General features: G+C 55.9%; 3 protein-coding genes across 6 annotated transcripts; all 3 read left to right on the top strand.

Annotated features, from left to right (window-relative positions):
• The first annotated feature begins 1,111 nt into the window (after positions 1 to 1,111).
• CCDC28B (coiled-coil domain containing 28B) lies at positions 1,112 to 5,373 on the top strand. Of its 2 annotated transcripts, XM_025912163.2 has the most exons (6): positions 1,112 to 1,214; positions 2,467 to 2,657; positions 3,778 to 3,944; positions 4,072 to 4,265; positions 4,468 to 4,490; positions 5,180 to 5,373. In XM_025912163.2, exons 2-6 carry the CDS (start codon positions 2,494 to 2,496, stop codon positions 5,232 to 5,234), a joined length of 603 nt encoding a protein of 200 aa, XP_025767948.1. In that variant the 5' UTR covers positions 1,112 to 1,214; positions 2,467 to 2,493; the 3' UTR covers positions 5,235 to 5,373. The 2 variants fall into 2 exon arrangements, with proteins under 2 accessions (XP_025767948.1, XP_086572449.1); XM_086716323.1 differs by lacking the exon at positions 5,180 to 5,373 and having other exon boundaries at positions 4,468 to 4,975.
• A 219-nt stretch (positions 5,374 to 5,592) lies between these two features.
• Positions 5,593 to 8,304, top strand: IQCC (IQ motif containing C). Its single transcript, XM_025912528.2, has 5 exons — positions 5,593 to 5,708; positions 6,127 to 6,270; positions 6,501 to 6,765; positions 6,996 to 7,114; positions 7,235 to 8,304. The coding sequence occupies exons 1-5, from the start codon at positions 5,667 to 5,669 to the stop codon at positions 8,057 to 8,059; spliced, it is 1,395 nt and encodes a 464-aa protein (XP_025768313.1). The 5' UTR covers positions 5,593 to 5,666; the 3' UTR covers positions 8,060 to 8,304.
• Positions 8,305 to 8,443: 139 nt separating this feature from the next.
• DCDC2B (doublecortin domain containing 2B) lies at positions 8,444 to 13,442 on the top strand. Of its 3 annotated transcripts, XM_025926077.2 has the most exons (9): positions 8,444 to 9,046; positions 9,938 to 9,989; positions 10,445 to 10,521; positions 10,760 to 10,891; positions 11,178 to 11,324; positions 11,430 to 11,469; positions 12,126 to 12,261; positions 12,667 to 12,770; positions 13,022 to 13,442. In XM_025926077.2, the coding sequence occupies exons 1-9, from the start codon at positions 8,778 to 8,780 to the stop codon at positions 13,235 to 13,237; spliced, it is 1,173 nt and encodes a 390-aa protein (XP_025781862.1). In that variant the 5' UTR covers positions 8,444 to 8,777; the 3' UTR covers positions 13,238 to 13,442. The 3 variants fall into 3 exon arrangements, with proteins under 3 accessions (XP_025781862.1, XP_086572448.1, XP_086572447.1); XM_086716322.1 differs by lacking the exon at positions 13,022 to 13,442 and having other exon boundaries at positions 12,030 to 12,261; positions 12,667 to 12,922; XM_086716321.1 differs by lacking the exons at positions 12,667 to 12,770; positions 13,022 to 13,442 and having other exon boundaries at positions 12,030 to 12,665.

The following is a 13,442-nucleotide window of genomic DNA, read 5'->3' on the forward strand; positions in this document are numbered from 1 at the left end:
TTTTCCTGGAGGAGCCCTGGTTCTCCTCTCTAGCAGCTGGAGGACAGCAGCTTCCCAGTTGTCCTCTCTGCCTGTGCAGACCCCTCCCTCCAACCTCTGGTTATTTAAAAAGTCCTGGGTTAATGTGTCCCCTTCTGGAACAGTCTAGGTGTTGGAAGAACCTGGAAAAGAGCCCCTGCATGGGTGCCTGTGGGAAGGATTAGGTGCAGGAAAGCTGTTCCTGCCCATTGGCAGGGGAAGGTGAACAGTGGGCTCTGCACATTGCCCTGGGGCAGTTATTTGAGACTGCAGGGCAGCCTGGCCAAGGATAAGCCTGTCTCCTGTTGCATCAGATGGTTCTCTGGGGACCTGAGCTGGGAGCCTCTGCCAGGTCTTTAAATAGCTGCCCCATTGATCTGGCCTCCCAGGCAGTGCGGGCAGCGCTGGGTCGCCCTCCATGTGGCGCTCAGGTTTCCCTCCTGGGGGCTGGGGTCAAGTGCCAGGTAATGGCACCGATCTTCCTCTGATCTGGTGCTCCCCACACGCGTCTCCTAGAACTGGGGAAGGGGAGGGAGGAGGCGTGGTCCCACCACTTCATCAGTGACTGAATATAGCCTCCGCTGCTTACCAGTGAGGAGTGTCTGGGTATTGTGGAGTGAGTGGTATTGCCCTCAAGACTATAGTTGACTTTCAGCACAGGGGATAATGACAGTAACTTCCTGCAGGATTGTTACAGGGATCAAACGCACATAAAATGCTTAACGGGACCTGGACTCAATAGATGGTAGTCTTTTCTTGTAGTTTCTTCCTGCTGCTGCTGCTTATAGGCTTATGTGTATATATATCTTGTATGCTTATATATATTTTACATGTGTCCATTTTCTCCCCCCCCCCATCCATATCCCTCCACCCTGGCCTTCTGACAAAGCCAGCACCATTTTGTAAGGGACTGTAGCTTCTCCCCAAAACTGATGGGAAAGTGAGATTTTTAGATTGCCATCACACAACAAACATAGCCATCGTAGTTCGGGTGGGCAGGTAAAGTCCAGTGAGAGGGGCAGCCTGGTAACTGTTGTAGGCTCCTCCCATCTCCCAAGCACTAAAAAAAGGTCACTTTCTCTTTAAATGCAAATTACCTCCTGCAAGCTCTGCTTCCACACGCTCAGTTCTCTAGGAGGGGAGCGCTAAGCGGAGGGAACCACGCTTCTGCCTCACTCCAGACCCCAAACCTCCAGGTCAGTTGCCCGCTTCCGGGGTGTGGGGAGGTGTGGAACATCGCGGGTCCGATGCTGCATTTCGGATCCTGGCTCCCCAGCTGAGGGATCCATTTGGCACACGGCTTTGAACACTGAGTGTAGGAAATAGATCCTAGGTGGCCCCCAGCCATTCCTGGGAAGCAGGGGCTCCTGCTCTTCTATCAAGACTTTAACTGGGCCAAGCTGCAGCAACGCATGGCAGAGGACGTGCTCCTATATCCTCTCCACCACACACCCCCTGGGGAACAGCCAGCCGGGTGCCAATTTCAATGCTTATGCCCCCAGTGCCGCCGCCACCATCCTAGAGTGCAGACGCGGGCTTGGTGGCTGCAGCCTGGAGTGAGCAGCTGGGGAAAGCCCCTGTAAAGGGCCCCGGGCCTCCATCAGGAGGACCTCGGCAGACCTGAGACTTAGGGGGTGGAGCTGGACCGGAGGCTGAGCGGTACCAGCCACAGGCGCAGCCATTGTTGGAGGCCAAGACAGCCAGCTGCCCGACCACCCACCCCACCCTGGCTGCAGCTGAAGCGGAGCAGGGCCTTTCTGACCGGGGACGGTGAAGCAGCAGGAAGCCTGTCCCAGGGAACTTCTGGGAGTTGCCTGATGTTTGCGGTTGGGGGTGGGCGGAAGAGGAGGGATGCCAGTGTAGAAGTAGCGGAACCCACAGTGAACCCTGTCCCGCAGGCTGTGGCTTCTCCCTCCGTCCCCCATCCACTGCTTGACACCGAGGTCTTCCCAGGTGCCCCCACCCACACCTTGGTCACCGCCCTTTGCTGACAGGGTTTGTCAGCATCTGCCTGGACACTCGATTAAATAGAAGAAGGTCTAGTTAATACACCCCTAATCCTCAACTGGCCTCTCCTGCCAGCTCACATCCACCCTGCCCCTCCCCTCCGTGTTTCCTCTCCCAGGCCCGCCCCCTCAGCTCCTGGGACAGGAAATCCCAACAGCAGAGGAACGGTATCTGGTCCAGCCCTTTCACGCAGGGCTCAGGTTTTCAGTTAGGGCTGGAGGCCAGGTGGGAGACCTGGGATGGGTCACGGAAGGTCCTTCACGTTACACATCCAAGACCCTAGCAGTGAGGCGCCAACATCTGGCCCTGCCCATACTTGACAGAGAAGGGGACAGAGGTCCCAGTTGGTATGAGGGGACAGTTAGAAGTTCCCAGGGCCCTTCCTTTGCAGCTCTCAGGGGGTGCTGGGGGAAGTGACGACTTAGCCTCTCATTGTCTCAGTGGGTCCTGAGGCTCAGCCAGCATCCAATGGAGGACAAGAAGAAGAAAAGGAGTCCCAAGCCCTGCCTGACCCAGCCAGCCCAGGCCCCGGGCACATTACGAAGGGTCCCCGTGCCCACCAGCCACAGTGGCTCCTTAGCCCTGGGACTCCCTCATCTGCCATCCCCCAAGCAGCGAGCCAAGTTCAAGAGGTGGGTACAGAAGAAAAGTAGGGCAAGGAGGGAGGGACCCCCAACTCAAGCCTTGTGGGAAGGAAGTAAAGCCAACCTTAGCCTACTTACTTAGCAATGATTGATGCCTTCCCTTGGACTAAGAACTTGGAGATGCCTCAGACCCAGTCCTTGCCCTCAGTGTAGGGAAAAGGCTAGATGGGTCACTGGGATCCCACACTGTGCTGATGCCCTCAGCAGGGAATGAGCAATGCTGCCGGAAAGTGACAGGCTGTGGGGCACACAGGGCAGAGACAATGTCTAAGCTGAAGGGCTTGCGTGACATAAGTACGGAAGAAAAACATTGCCTGGAAGGTTCCCAGAATCACAGGCGGTTGGGGGCCCTGGAGTGTCATGGAGCAGGAGATGGTAAGGGGATGCTCAGGAGTACAATTTGAATTTTCTGCTTAATTTTTCTTAATGGTAGGGAATTTACATCTTACCCTAAATGTGTCCCTGTTAGTGTCCCACTAAGCACCAGGTGTTCTTTCTCCCATTACTGTGCCTCCCTGTGGCTTTGCACACTACCTGCCCAAGAGATATGGCTGGGGATGACCACAGTAGGGTGTCACTGAAGCTCAGGGCTGGAGCAGGAACAGAGGAAATGAGACAGAAGAGAAGGTTCTGGTGGGTAAGGGAGGGGCAGACTGGGAAGGGTCCTTCAGTGCTTTCCTGGGGACAAAGAAAATTCAAAACCGTTTTGAAATAGAAGAGCGCAGAAAGACATTTTTGGGAGAGGTAAGAGGGCTCTAGTGGCAATAAGGAGTAACTGTCCCCAGTGAGGACAAGTGATTCACCCAGAGCCATGGGAGGAATGAGTGCAGGGCTCAGACGAGAACCCCAAAGCCGCCTTCCAGGCATGGTTCTGGCTATGAGTGTCATCTGCAGAAAAAGATTTCTTTTGACCTCTTCTGCCTCCCCCTCCTCACCCGCTCCCTTCCCTTCCCAATCCTGGTGCCAGGGTAGAAGAGAAGAACAAACATCCCTTTATGGTCGGGAGTAGATAGGAAGATGAATTAGTGCATAGACAGATGGCATAAAAGACTTTGGGGTACCAGACCGCCCCCACCCTGTGACTATGGTCCATGCCTACCCCACCCAGGGTAGGCAAGGAGAAATGCCGCCCGGTGCTGGCCGGAAGTGGGGGTGGCTCGGCAGGCACCCCGCTGCAGCACTCGTTTCTGACCGAAGGGACGGACGTCTATGAGATGGAGGGGGGACTGTTGAACCTCCTCAATGATTTTCATTCAGGCCGGCTGCAGGCCTTCGGTGAGTCCCATGGGCTGGGCTGAGAGGGTGGGGGCGGGGGCAGACACGGCTGGAGGGCCTGGTCTCTGGGCGGTGGCTGGGGCCAGGGTCCCAAGCTGCTCCCAGGGCTCAGGCAGGTGTTGTCCAGGGAAGGAATGCTCCTTTGAGCAGTTGGAGCACGTGCGGGAGATGCAGGAGAAGCTGGCCCGGCTGCACTTCAGCCTAGACGTGTGTGGAGAAGAGGAGGAAGAGGAGGAGGAAGAGGACGGGGTCACTGAGGGACTGCCAGAGGAGCAGAAGAAGACGATGGCCGACCGAAACCTGGACCAGCTGCTTAGCAATGTGGGTCAGGGCTGGGTGCTTTGGTTCTTGGGGACATTAGAGGGTGGGGGAGGTACATCATCCTAAGACTAGTCCTGGACCCGGGGTGAAAAGCTGGGGGGTGCATGGAGCCTCAACCCCCACCAGAAGATGGCTGGAAAAGCATCTGGGTCTGGGCCTGGTGCCTCTCCTGACAGAAACCTCCTTTTCTCTCTGTTGACAGCTGGAAGATCTTAGTAACTCTATGTATCCTTTTCAAGGGACCTTGCAGCATGTACATGTGTCCCCACCTCCCACAGAAGAAATCAGTTTTCTTCTCCTCACCACCCTCTAGGACTATTTACAATATAACCAACATCTCCTCTTTCAGTCTTGCTAAAGCGGAATTGGCCACAAACTGCCCCCATGCAGAGTTCTCCCGAATATCAGGAGAAAAGCCATTGCAGGGAATGTGATTTATCTACTTATGAAAATCCCTGCAAGTGAGGCCCCTGGCTGGCTCAGTCGGTAGAGCAGGGTACTCTTGATCTCAGGAACACGAGTTCAAGCCCCATGTTGGCAGAAAATCTTTGCAAGTACTTTACTGACACCATGGCAAAACTTGCCTGATGTCTTTCTACTTTTTCAACATTCAACAATTATTTTTCACTGATTTAGATGATCTCCGCATCTAGTCTCAGCCAGAAGTAGTGCGGGTGCATGTAACTGCATGATCTAGAGCGAAAGAGCAGGCGGGCGGGGGGAGGGGGGCTGGTGGGAGGGGAGGGAAGCCACCCAGCAAGAAGGGCAGGTGTGGACTGCAACCTGGACCACAGACCACCTGAGTCCTTCGCCCCTGCCCCTTTGTGCAATTGAGGAAACTAAGCCTGTTCAGGATGGGGAGACAGGGCTGGAAAGACTGGGGTCCAAAGCATCGCAATCCTTGACTGGTACAGACAGAAGTTGCACCTGGCCGAGAATGCCGAGCCTGAGGAGCAGTCAGCTGTGTAGGTGTCGGACCCAGGACCAGACTGCCTCTCTCATTCCCTTCAAACTGTGACTTTTTAAGAACTCGATCGGGTATTCCGCGGCCCCCCAGGTGCTATTGGGGAGGGGGGCGCTGGATGAAATTAAACCAGAAAGAAAGACACCGGCTCCGTGTGCTCCCTCCCCTCCTTGCGCCTTTACTCGGCCGGGGACCGCAGGCCCGGGCCTCCGCAGAGACACCGCTGCGCAACACACTGGTTTAGGCGGAACCGCTCAGGAGCTGGAATTCCCAGCGTAGTTCTGGAAGCTGGAGTTGGAGGCAGGTGCCAGGACCTGGCGGCCACCGCGGGAGGAGCAAGGTTGCCGTGGAGACGGCGGGGGCGGGGCCTGTGCGCGGCGCGGACTAGTGACGCACGGCGCAGGCGCGCGGCAGGCGGCAGGTCCGTTGGCGCCCGGATGGAGCGGGAGCGGTTGCTTCGCGGGGTGTCGGTGCTGCAGGTGCGGAGCGGGCTGGGAGTGCATGATTCCCACCACGGGGTCTCGGACTGGGGTCTTCGAACGAGATGAAGCTACCACGTTCGGCCACCTACCCTCGTGCCCGCCTCCGGAGTTACCGACCCACCCCCACCGCCCTGACGAGTGCTGGGACCCACGGGCCCCCACCGGCCTTCCACTCCCACCACACGTTCCTGCGGGATCCAGGAAGTGGCGGGAAAGGCCTCACATCGAAGAGGTGGATCCAGTCCAGCATCCTCCCTTGAACCCGCGGAGACTGTTCTGACAGCGTCACCTATCCTTTTCCCGCGGCCAGGTCCCCTCTTAGAGTCACTGGGATGAGCTCTCCAGGAGAATCCTCCAGGAATCCCCCCACTTTTGCAGTGATAAGCGTTTTCTTTCCCCTTATTCTCCACACCAGGCCTGCGTCCGGGGCTTCTTGGTCCGACGCCACATCCAGAGACTGCGAGATGAGTATGAGGCTGTTGTACGCGAAATCGAGGGTGACCTGGGCACGCTTCAGTGGACAGAGGGTTGGATTCCCAGGCCCCAGTTTCTCCCAGAGGTAGTACACACCCCAGTGGAAAAAGGGAGGGAAAGGAGGGACCTGGGCAGGGGATTCGAGGAAATGGTAGAAACCACCCTTCCTATTGACAAGTTTTTCTCAATGGAAGGACCAGCAGACTCCACTCCTCATATCCCAGTCCTTAGTCCTTACTGCCTTATACGCTAAATCTTGGCACCCAGAAATTTGGAAGGTTTAGCTGTCAGGTTCTCCTACTTCTGTTTTCTCAGAAAGCAAAATCCCATCGGACCTGTAAACCCCAAGAGAGGGCACCAAATCCAGAACAGCAATGGCGGGGCCGCTTCTCATGTAAAGAACCTGAGAGAGAAGCTGTCTTTGGGGAGATGATGCTGAAGCAATCAGGACAGAGCTCAGCAAACTCGGGAAGTCTTCCCTGCAGAGGTGACAGTCCCCCGCCTCAGGATGAGCACAGCAGGCAAGCCAGGAATCCCAGCCAAGAGGAGACCAGAGCTATGTCAGGGATGGAAAACCCAGGTACCTCTCTGCCTAGACTGAGGGCAAACCCCTGACACTCTCTGAGCCTTAGCTTTCCCATCTGAAACGCCAAAGGCTTGTGCTAGATAAGCTGCATCTCTCTTCTTCCCGATGCCTGGTTAAGGGCAACTTAGGGGTGGGCAGGAGGAGAGTGTCAGGGCCAAATGATAGGCCAGTGCCCACTGTATACCCCTAAAAGCCTTCTCCCTTTTTCCCTCCCTCCTTCACAGAAGCTGTAGGTCCAGAACTGCCCCACAGCCAGACCAAGCTTCAGGAACTCCAGTACCACCACAGCCACTTGGCCATGGAACTGCTGTGGCTACAACAGGCCATCAATAGCCGTAAGGAGGTAGCCACTAATTTGAAGCCTTTTCTGCACGTTTAGGGCCAAGGGAGGAGGTTAGGGAAAAGCCTCCTGCTATGCTCAGACAGTCCTGCCTGGTACAGTGTCTTTTCTCTTCCCCAACAGTACCTAATTCTCAAACAGACACTGACATCCCCGGAGGCGAGCCAGATGAGAGACAAGCCCAGCATGTGCCCAGACCACAGGGCTCAGACCTGTGTGAGGGCTGGGTCACAAACAAGCCCACCACTGAAAGACAAGTTCTACAGAGAGAGGACCATTAAAGACCCAGACCATGTAGATAACTCCTCCTGGAGGCTGAAATCACAACCCCACAAGTCCCTGGAAAGCCTGGCCACTACAGACAAAACCACTGCTGGGGTCAAGTACAGGGATCCATGCAACAGGAGGGCTAGAGCACAGCTGCCCACACTATCCAATAACCAGGCCTTAGAGAACAGGCTCACTAGAGAGCCACACCGTGGAGGGCCCTGCCTGCAGTTGATGAGAGTCCCGGAGGACCAGATCCCCAAAGGCCTCGAACCTAGGGGCTACTGTTCTGAAAAAGCCAGGATGCAGGTGCCCACACTCGGTGAGGACCTGGATATTGAGGATAAGTCTCCCAGAAAGCCAGAACGCAAAAAGCCTGATTTGCAAAGAGCTAGGCCACGAGAGTTGGACCTCTCAGAGGACCATGGCATCTGGGATGAGACCTTGGCAGAGCATGGTGGCCAGGATCTCTGGGAGACTAAGCCACCCAAGGGCCAGATCCCTAGTGAGAAAAGCTCCAGAGATAGAACCTCCAGTGAACCTAGCCATGAACAATCGACAAACCAGAGGGCTGTACCATGGCGATCGAGGCCACCTAAGAAACTGTCTTTGACAGAGTCTGCCCACACAGGAGAGGACCACTGGAAGGACAAGCCATGGAAAACAGGACCACCAGGCTAGACCCTGGGGAGCCAGGGCCTCATCCTTGCTCCCTGGTACTAGCTCTACCTCCTGCCCTTGGCCATTGGTGGCTCATGGGGCCAAGAGAAGCTGGAGCAGAGAGCTGGCACCGGTATAGGGAGGGGTGGGAGGATACTCTTTCATCTTCCGCCTGTGGCTTACTCCAAATTTGGGGGCAGGGAGTTACCTGGGATAAGTAAAGTGGGGAGCCTGGTGGAGAATAAAGGTTTTTCTTGGCTTCTGCATCTGGCTGTGTTTGTCTTCTGCCTCTGTTTAGGACACTGGGGCCCACGTGTTCCTTTCCTGCTGGCATGGGGCATCTTCCCCAGGGCTGGCTGGGAACCACAGTCCAGGGGCAGACTGGCCATCCTTAGGAACAGTCCCCAAAGCTGATCCACCTTTGAGCTCAGCCCTTGGGCTGCAGGGTGGCAGAGAGCTTCAGAGAATTCCTCCCTCTATCCAGTATCGGAACATCTGTGTTTCAGTGCAATCTCCACCACTGCCTCCCTCACTGAGCCCCAGGGTCTTCCCTTCCAGTATAGTGATCAGATCCACCCTACTCTGTGTGGCTGGATGAGACCCTGAACACAGACAGATGCTCCTGCGGAGTCTCTCCCCACCTTCCTGGGCGAGGGAGCAGGACTCCGCCTCTGATTGGCACTGCTCCCAGCCTGCCTAGTTGCCGGGCAACAGCTCCGCGTCTCTTGCCGAGGACACGATGGCCAGTGGTGGTAATCCAGCAGCCAAGAGGGTAGTGGTATACCGGAATGGGGACCCCTTCTCCCCAGGCTGCCAGCTGGTGGTGAGTCAACGCCGCTTTCCCACCCTGGAGACCTTCCTCTGTGAGGTGACATCGGCTGTGCAGGCCCCAGTGGCTGTGCGGGCCCTCTATACGCCTTGTCATGGCCACCCTGTCACGGACCTGGCGGACCTGCAGAACGGAGGGCAGTATGTGGCTGCTGGCTTTGAAAGATTCCGCAAGCTGCAGTGAGTGGGCTGGGGCTGCTTAGGGCCTTGGGAGGGAGGTAATTGCAAGCGCAGTAGCACGTGTTCAGTACTATGTACGTGCAGGCACTTTACGTGTTCTCCTCTGGAATATGGCAGCCCTACGCAGGAGGTGGTCTTATCCCTGTTCTTTAGAAGACAATCAAGGAAACCTGCCTAAGAGTACCCAACAAATAGTGGAGTCATGGCTCTGGGTGAAGTCTGATGTTCATGCCCACCACCGTCAGGACCAGAACATTCTCCAGCAGGTTGAGCCCCTTTTTCCAAAGGCTCTTGATTGGATTCTACCACCATCACCACCAAACACTTAAATCCATCCAGCACTTCCTCCTTGCTGTGATTAGGTCTCCTATGCTCCCCACTGGGCTGGGGCCACCCCCTTTGCAGGGTGGGGCCATGCCTTCCAAGATGGGAAAATAATTTGAGCATCTGAGCTTCCAGGTGCTACTGAGCTGTTGATGGTAGCATAAGGAGTGAGGGGTGGGAAGTCATTCAGACTTAGAACCTGGGCCCTGTCACCTGTTACTTCTGTGTTACTTTAGGTGAGTACTTAGCTTTCAGTCTTCTAGAAAATGAGATAAAACCTCATGAATGAGAAAACTTCTGAGCTACAGTAAGATGCTTAATGAACTAGTTTCTCTTGACCTTTAATCTTAAGGGTTTGTGTCTGAGACCCCGGTCTGGGTGGTCAGCCTGATGCAGGGCCCTAAGGCAGGCTCAAAGGTCAGGATGTTTCTGGACTGAGGTGTCTTGAGACTGGCCCAGTGGGAATGGATACCTGCTAAGCTGAGCCCCAGACCCTCACTCAGGCAGCTAGCAGGGTGTTGAGGTCCCAGGCTCCCGAGATGACCTGTGACCCATCTGTCTTTTCAGCTATTTACCCCCTGGACGGAAGGCTCCAGGTGGAAAGAGCAGCAGACTACCAGTGAGTGGGGGTGGGTGGGTGGGTGCTGGCTTCTAGCCCTCTGTCTTCTCCCTGCTCTTGGGATTGTTCCCAGTTCAGTCTGGGAAGTCAGGGGCCCTGGAAGTAGCAGGATCTGCTGCTGGGAGGCGGGGCACTCTCCACACCCTCTCTGGAGCCAGCTGCTACCCTTCCTGGGGTGCAGGATTTCAAGATGCTATCCCTTGCTCCTTTCCCAGCCTCTCCCTTTACCTCCGGGTTGTGGTCCCCAAAGGAAAAAGGAAGCTGTAAAACACACGAGGGCAAGGGGATGGTTGGAATGTGACTTCAGGGAGGGAGAAGCTCCCTTTGGTGAAAGGTGTGACCAGTCCCATCCCTCCTTGTCCCCTCCTTCAACCACCCTACCCACCTCAGACGAACCCACCCCTAACCAAAGGCCTCAACTGTCTTCTGATCTGAGGGCCTGACTTGGGTTTCAGGATCCTCCTGAGACTCACTGCCCATGTGATGGGACCTGTGGACCACGACCACCAGCAGGTTCCCCCTGCTATATCCAGTGAGTGCTGGTGTCGGGAGCAGGAGCACAGATTTTGTTTCAGTAAGACCAAGAGGTGGGTGGGATTGTTCCAGAAGCCCCTGGTCTCTGATGGGGATATAAAAAGTCCCAACATGCCTGATGGGTGAAAATGGACCAATGTTCTTAGACCATTTTCTGGCCCTGTGCTACCCTTCTTCCTCTCATACGTGGGGAGTGCTAGGGACCCTTCTCCTTACCAGGCTGCTCTTTGTCCCAGTGTGTTCAGGAATGGGGACCTGTTAAGTCCCCCATTTAGCCTGAAGCTGTCCCAGGCGGCCAGCGAGGACTGGAAAACAGTGTTGAAGCTCCTGACTGAGAAGGCCAAACTACAGACCGGAGCTGTGTGCAAGTGAGTATGGGGACTGAGAGACCCAAAAGTCCCTGGAGGGCATCTCCCTACAGTTTTCGGCTGTCCTTAAGGACAACAAAGCAAAAGAAAACATGTTTCCCCAAATGGCACTTCCTTCTATGCTGAGCCCTTGGAGCCCGGCAGAGCCTAGGAGACTGGCCCAGATGTCCAGAGGGCAAGTGGCCAAAGGGTACCTTGGAATAGTTGTACCCAACCCGTCACAGTCTGCTAAATATGAACAGGGATCTTGTCTACTGGCCCTTACCCACCTACCTGTCTCTCCCAGACTCTGCACCCTGGAAGGGCTCCCACTGTCAGCAAGAGAGGCTCTGGTGAATGGCCATTACTATGTGGCTGTGGGAAAGGATGAGTTCAAGGCCCTCCCCTATCTGGAGCTGCTGGTGCCTAGCCCCTCACTGCCCAGGGGCTGCTGGTATGTATGTGTGAGGCGGTGGGTAGCAGGGTAGAGCAGCGGAAGCCACCCTGATTCCATGCCTTTCTCTGCCTACTATAAACTTTTTCTCTTTTTTTGTTGCAGGCACCCTCCAGACCCAAAGTCTAGGCCTCACAAGCAGCGGGTAGGTGATGGGGGAGGCCACGGGAGGCAGGAAAGATGAGGGGTGACTGGCTGACCTCTCCTCCAGCTCAGGCTCTCACCACGTGTCCCTGCGTCCTCTCAGTCACCTTGTGAAACAGAGGTTATCGTTCCCATTTTCTAGTGGAGACACTGAAGTTCAAAGGAGTGAACTAATTTGTGCAGGATGACACAATTATTGAGTGGCAGGGGCCAGACCAGAACCTGGTCTAAGAGACAGCTCAACCAGGCTCCTCGAAGATCTTTAGACTGAGTTGCTGGTCCTAAAGCCTTTCTGCCAGGTTGGATGCTGGGAGAAAAAACTGGCATATCTGACATAGCAAGATCCAAAGGAGCTTATCCGCTCCTCAGCTGATCCCAGACCTGAGCCCTCCCAAAAGATGAGCCAGTGAGCACTGGGGGGCTCGGGGGCACAGCCTGGCTTCACTGGGCTTCTTGAGTGCCAGGCACCAGCTGTTCTGTCCCTGGATAAGGCAGCCTGATGGGAAGAGGGAGTCAGGAGGGAGCATGCAGGCTATGAAGATGGATGGCATCTCTCCCAAGCTCCCGCAGACACCAAGGGCATTCAAGCGTGGCCTGGCAGGAGAGAAGGCAAGAAGAGCCAGCATCCACAGCCCAAGCCCAGTCTTCCCTCTACAGGCCCATGGCCACGGGGCACAGGCAACCCAGCCCTCTACAAAGGAGCCAAGCCAAATTGAGCCATCTGCTTTTCATGCCAGACGCCAGCAGGCCATTCAGCCAAGAAGCAGGCTCCCCACTCTCTCATTTCCATCAGGTGAGGGGACCCTGGGACCCTCTCACCCACCCTCTGACAGGGATCCAGGATGGTCCCTGCTGTCATGGGAGAGGTCTATGGGGGCAGAATGCCTGGGTACAGGGCCGGCCCTGACCTCAGCACAAATCTTCCCTGCTCCCCCATGTGCACATGCGGTCCCTGGCCTCTTCGCAGGGACCTGGCAATACAGAAAGAGGCACAGGGAAACTCAAAGCACTGAAACTTCAGCGGGGGGTGTGAAAGGGATGGAGGCCAAAGGCCTGCCTGGGAGCTATGCTGCCATCCTCTGAGGTAGTAGGGAACGTGGAGCAAGGCTCAGGGGAGGGCAGGGGGAGGGGCTGGGAGAGGTCAAGGGAATGATGGCTCCTCAGCCTGGGCATCAGCCCGCACTGCGTCCCTCATCAGGAGTCAAAGGAGTATATGAGGCTCCCCACCCAAGGAAGGAGACAGCGGGGGCCCAGGAAGTGCCAGATGATGAAGACACCTGTGCAGAGGAACCCTTGGATCAGGTGTGCCGGGGCTGGAAGCAGTATGTTGGTTCAGGAGTTCTGAGCTGGAGTCGCAGCCCTGGGTCCCAGGGGCAGTTCCCCCTTGGTGCCGTAAGCAGATCGAACTCTCCAAGCCCAACCTCCTACCTTGTTAAATGAAAAGCAGATCCAAATTTCTAGTCTCTTCCTTTCCTGGGGTCAGAAACTTCAGCTGAGGGCTGGAGACAAGGGATGCTAATGCTCCATTATGTACGGCCTTCTGCCTCCTCCAGAGGGCAGTGCAGATGGTGGACGAGGCCCTGTGCCTGGAAAAGCGGCCTGGGACTGGGGCAGCGATCTCAGCCTCAGCCCTGTCTCTGCCATCTTGGGCACCGGCAGCTCCAGCCGGGAACCGGGGCGTCCACTCTGCAGCCACCATTTATCCTTGCCTCCAGCAGCCTGTTCCAGGGGACCCAGCGCCCCGCCTGGGCTCACAGGATACCCTGTAGCCCCCTCAGCCCTGCCCCACTCTTCTGCTCCTAAACCCACATCCTAGTCTTACTTTCCTTTGAATAGAGCAGCCCTAGCCATGGAGGCCATGTCCTTAAGGGATTATCTGGCCAGAGAGAAGAGGAGCCAACCAACCTTTGTAGCCAAGAGAGACTACAAACTTGAGAGCAGGTCTGTCACAATAAAAGAATACTTACTATCCTC

The sequence above is a fragment of the Puma concolor genome, chromosome C1, assembly GCF_028749965.1.
Source record: "Puma concolor isolate L17-30 chromosome C1, mPumCon1.1.hap2, whole genome shotgun sequence".
NCBI classification, from domain to species: Eukaryota; Metazoa; Chordata; class Mammalia; order Carnivora; family Felidae; genus Puma; species Puma concolor.